The sequence below is a fragment of the Chaetura pelagica genome, unplaced genomic scaffold (assembly GCF_000747805.2).
Source record: "Chaetura pelagica isolate M959 unplaced genomic scaffold, ChaPel_1.0 scaffold318, whole genome shotgun sequence".
NCBI lineage: Eukaryota > Metazoa > Chordata > Aves > Apodiformes > Apodidae > Chaetura > Chaetura pelagica.
This window is the reverse complement of record NW_009954188.1, coordinates 9,330-14,197: the sequence shown is the minus strand read 5'-3', so window position 1 is coordinate 14,197 and position 4,868 is coordinate 9,330. Positions and strand designations below refer to the sequence as shown.

The window sequence follows — 4,868 nt, the reverse complement described above, 5'->3', positions numbered from 1 at the left end:
GGGAAAGAGGGAAAAGAGCAGAGCAACGGGGCCAGTTCTGATCCTGCCAAGAGATTATAGGAAGAAAGAAGAAATTAAAAAAAAAACCCAATAATACACAAATAAAACCACCAAACAAGTAGCAACAAGCACGGAGCAGCCCCAGCACAAGGTGTAAACAGAAGCTGCTCCAGATCCAGAATCTGGATCTCCTGGAAAGCAACAGCACAACATGCTTTGTACACCCCGAGAGCTGAGCAGCCAAGGGGGGGGAGGTTGTGGTTTTGAAGCTCAAATGGATCTGGTTTGTTGGGTTGTTTTTTTTTTTCCTGCTTTGATGCAAAAAAGTTGAAGCGATGTCGGAGTCTCCAAGCACCGAGGGGAAAGGGATGAGGGAGAAGTGCAATGGGAAGAGGTGGCATTGGGATAGAGGGACCCTGAGACCAGGGAGAGGAGGTCTCAGGGCTGGGAAATCAGGACAGGAGAGAGCAAAGAAATATAAAATAATACAGGTATAAAAAAACCCAACTGGTGTGGAGGAGGAGGAGGGGGACACGGACAGTCAAGTGTTACTGTCGCCTTCCCCGAAGCAAGAATAATAATAATAACAACAATAAAAAATTCCCAGTTGAGGTGACAATGAAGAGTCTGACAGAATTCCCTTCCCTGGGGGAAAATAAAAATACAAATGAGGTACCAGCTCCACCCCAAAAAACCCTGTGTGTGTCCCCAAACAGTCACCGGGTTTTTTTGTCTCTCTCAGAAATCAAAAGGCAGGATCCCCTGCCTGGGTGGGTTGTTCAGATCCAGTCTCTCCTCCTACCCTGCAAAGAGGGTATTTGTTCAGTGCTCCACGGAACCTTGGGCAGGTCTCACATGGTTATCCAGCTTTTTGTTTGGAAAAAAACAAAAAAATAATAAAATAATAATAATTATATAAAATATATACAGGACAATGAAGAACGTCCATGGAAATAAACGGGGCGGCTGGAAAAGATGCTTCAGAAAAAAGGCCAAAATGCAACAAATTCCCAACTCTTCCCCCAAAGTGACGCTTGCTAGTCCTCCAAGACCACAATCTCCACGTTATGGACCTGGTGCTGATGATCCTCCACATCTCCCACCACTTTGTCCTCAGTCCTCAGCTCTGTCTCCAGGATCACAGCTTTCCCCTCCGGCTCCTCCGCCTCCGCTTCGGGATCGGGCGCCGGGTCAATCTCTATGATGGTTTGTCCATCCTCTGAGGTGCCTTCCACAGCTTGGATGGTGGAGGTGAGCCCAGACTCCATGGCCACCAGTTCCACGGGGTTGACCACCGTTGCCACGTTGGCCAGGTTGCCACTGTCCTGCATGGCTGCCGAGCTGAGCAGCGCCAGGCTGGAGGAGGGGTGGAGGGTGACGGCGTCGGAGGAGCTGGTCTTGGAGGAGGACACCACGGTGGCGTAACGGAAGAGCTGGGAGCCAGAAGGCAAGGTGTGGACAGTCACGGGGCTGGAGCCTTGGCTGATGGTTGCCACGGGGATGTTGCCCACGGAGAACTGCTGTCCCACGGGGGCGATGGCGATGGGGGAGATGACGGTGAACTGGGGCTGCTGGAGGGGGGTGGAGGGGCTGAGGACGGTGGCCGAGGCCGGGCGCTGCAGCCGGGGCCTCTTGGGGGGCTTGGGGGCACTGACAGGCATCAGCACCACGTTCTGGATGGTTTGGGATTTAGCCTTCTGGTCCTTGGCCAGTTTCTTCTGCTCTTCCAGCTGCCGCTCCAGGTCTACAAAGGAGAAGGGGGAAGCTGCTGGGTTCCACAACCAACCAGGGCAGCCCGTGTCTGCCACAGGAGGGGTCCTGACCTGGGCTGGGGGGGAGGCGTCCCTGCCCATGCAGGGGGGTTGGATCTAGATGATCTATAAGGTTTCTTCTAACCCAAGCCATTCTATGATTTCACTCAAGATCAAACTGCAGGGAAGGAAAGGGCCAGGTTTTCCTGCCACCCACATGGACCTGGGCAATATTCTGCTCAGCCTGCTCTGGCTGCTGCCAGCACCTGGGTGAGGAGCAGGCAATGCTGCTCCAATGTGGGGAAGGGGCTGGAGCACAAATTGAGCAGGAGCAGCTGAGGGAGCTGGGGGTGTCCAGCCTGGAGCAAAAGAGGCTGAGGGGAGACCTTCATAAGCAGGAAAAAGTTCTCCCTTCACTTTTTCCAGTGAAACTGGTCATCTGAATAAGCAACAGGACAAGAGGAAGTGGCCTCAGGTTGTGCCAGGGAAGGTTTAGATTGGATCTTGGGAACAATTTCTCCATGGAAAGGGTTGTCAAGCCCTGGCCCAGGCTGCCCGGGGGGGAGTCCCCATCCCTGGAGGGGTTGTGTAGGTGTGGTTCTGAGGGACATGGAGCAATGGTGGCCTTGGCAGTGGTGGGTTAGTGATTGGGCTTGATGACCTTAAAGGTCTTTTTCAACCAAAACAATTCTAGGATTTGCTATTTCCACTCTCTTTCCCCCAGCAAGAAGTTGGGCATTTCTCCCCACCAAGCAAGACCCACCCAGGAGGGAGGGTGGACAAAGCCCCTCCAGGCAGCCGGAGCTGCTTCCTGAGCTCAGCTGGGTCCCCTCCCAGGAGCCAAACACCTGCCCTGTAACAGGGAGCAGGTCTGCCTGGGTCAACCAAACATCTCCCTCAGATTTTTATGAACGTTTGAAGCAGCCCAGTAACATCATTTATCCAGGGCAGTGGGGGACTGGGACACCCCAAATACGAGCAGGTCCTACAGGACACACTGAGGATGGAGCCTCATCCAGCCCTGGGGGATCAGGTTATTGGCTGCAGCTCAGAAGCAGCCAGACACCTGATAGCTCCACACCAGGACCAGGAGACAACTCAGCAGCCTGTGCAAGGAGAAGCTCCTTAGGTGGGGCCCAAGCAACTGCTCCATGTGAGGGGAATTCCACACAAACCCCAGGTGGGAAAGGGATCGGGACATGTTTGTGTATTGAACAAGAAGCCAAACATGGTTCATATGTTGAAGGAAAAGCATCTCCCAAGAGCAGCAACAGGATGAGCAACCCTGCTGGGCACTGCCTGTACCTGCCAGTGTGTAGAGGAACTGCTCCTCTCCTTGCTCTGTCTGGTTTTTCTTGTTGTCGAGACCCTTCTTGACTGTGTCCATCAGGCCAAAGGTGTGGGCAACGTTGTTCAGGACTGCAGCATCTGCAAGGGAAGGGTGTGAGGATGGATGCCTGGTCCCACGTGAGACACAGGTACTCAAAAAATGCTTGGATTACACCCCAATTTTTCTGCTGCTTTTTCTGAAACTGCCTCTGCTCTCCCCCCCCCAAGGGCAGACCAAGCTCCTGCATCCTTCTCATGGTTTGACTCAGGATCAGCAATTGAACCAGGCAGGAGATGGTTCTTCCAGGAAGAAGCATGCTTCAGTCTCCGGCGACTGGTCCTTCAACCAGGATGGTGCTTCAACCTCAAATGCTCAATATTAGAGGTGTCCTGCCTCCAGCCAGGGGGAGGAGAGGGACAACCGAGTTTACTGGACTGTGTGGATTCGATGGCCGGGCACATTAGAACCACAAAGGTATAAAGCCCTGGTGGACACTGGTGCACAGTGCACACTGGTGCCATCAAATCATAAAGGCACAGAATCTGTCACTATTTCTGGAGTAACAGGGTTATCTCAACAACTGACTGTTGTGGAGGCCATTGTGAGCCTCACTGGTAAGGAGTGGTAAGTGCACCCTGTAGTGACTGGGCCAGATGCTCCTTGCATCCTTGGCATAGACTATCTCACGAAAGGATACTTCTGTGACCCAAAATGGTACTTGTGGGCCCTTGGTATAGTAGCTGTAGAGACTGAGAACACTGAACAGCTGCATACTTTGCCTGGCCTTTCAGATGACCCTTCTCTAGTGTGGTTGCTGAAGGCTGAAGACCAACAGGTGCCAATTGCCACGTCAACAGTGCACAGACGACAGTATCGCACCAACAGAGACTCTGTGATCCCCATTCATAAGCTAATCTGGCAATTGGAAAGCAAGGAGTGACCAGCAGTTCTCACTCACCCTTCAACAGTCCTATCTGGCCAGTGTGAAAGCCTTTTGGCAAGTGGAGGCTGACAGTGGATTATTGTGGCCTCAATGAGGAGACACCACCAACTCAGTGCTGCTGTACCGGACATGCTAGAACTTCAGTATGAGCTGGAGTCGAAAGCAGCCAGGTGGTGTTGCCACTATTGACATTGCTCATGCCTTTTTCTCTATTCCTATAGCACCAGAGTGCAGGCCACAGTTTGCTTTCACCTGGAGGGGAGTCCAGTACACCTGGAATCGACTGCCCCAGGGGTGCAAACACAGCTCAACCATTTGCCATGGACTGATCCATGCTGCACTGGAGAAGGGTGGAGCTCCAGAACACCTGCAGTACATTGATGACATAATTGTGTGGGGTGACACATCAGAAGTTTTTGAGAAAGGCAAAAAGATCATCCAAATTCTTCTGGATGCTGGTTTTGCTGTGAAAAGAAGCAAGGTCAAGACAGAGAGACATTCTGGATTGAAAACAAAACTAGACAGGTTTAAGGAAACACAAGTGATAAAAGAAAATACGTACAATTATATACAAATGTGTTCAGGATTGTTCAAACCCCTTTTGCCTCCCCCCACCCCCAGCAGCTCCTACAGCATCTCCCAAGCTGTGAGCAGTCCTGAAATGTCCTGGACCTGCCGGAGAGAGCGGCAGAGCAGACAGGGGCGGAGGGTGGAGTGATGAGGGTCAGGAATGCACGGACCTAGGGGTCAATGGTGATGGATAGATGGAGTCCTCTTTGGACACTGGCCGTGGATGGAAGAGAAAGGAAGAAGAAGCAGGAAGGAAGTTGACTTCCATGATCTC

The 4,868-nt window shown here is 52.2% G+C and overlaps 1 protein-coding gene across 1 annotated transcript in view; it reads right to left on the bottom strand.

Annotated features, from left to right (window-relative positions):
• Window positions 1–1,037: 1,037 nt before the first annotated feature.
• The window catches only part of GMEB1 (glucocorticoid modulatory element binding protein 1), a 12,060-nt gene continuing 8,229 nt past the window's right edge, over window positions 1,038–4,868 (bottom strand). The window contains exon 8 of the mRNA XM_010003048.1: window positions 1,038–1,744. Within this exon, the coding sequence (XP_010001350.1) occupies window positions 1,038–1,744 (707 nt within the window). The remainder of the gene's footprint in view (window positions 1,745–4,868) is intronic.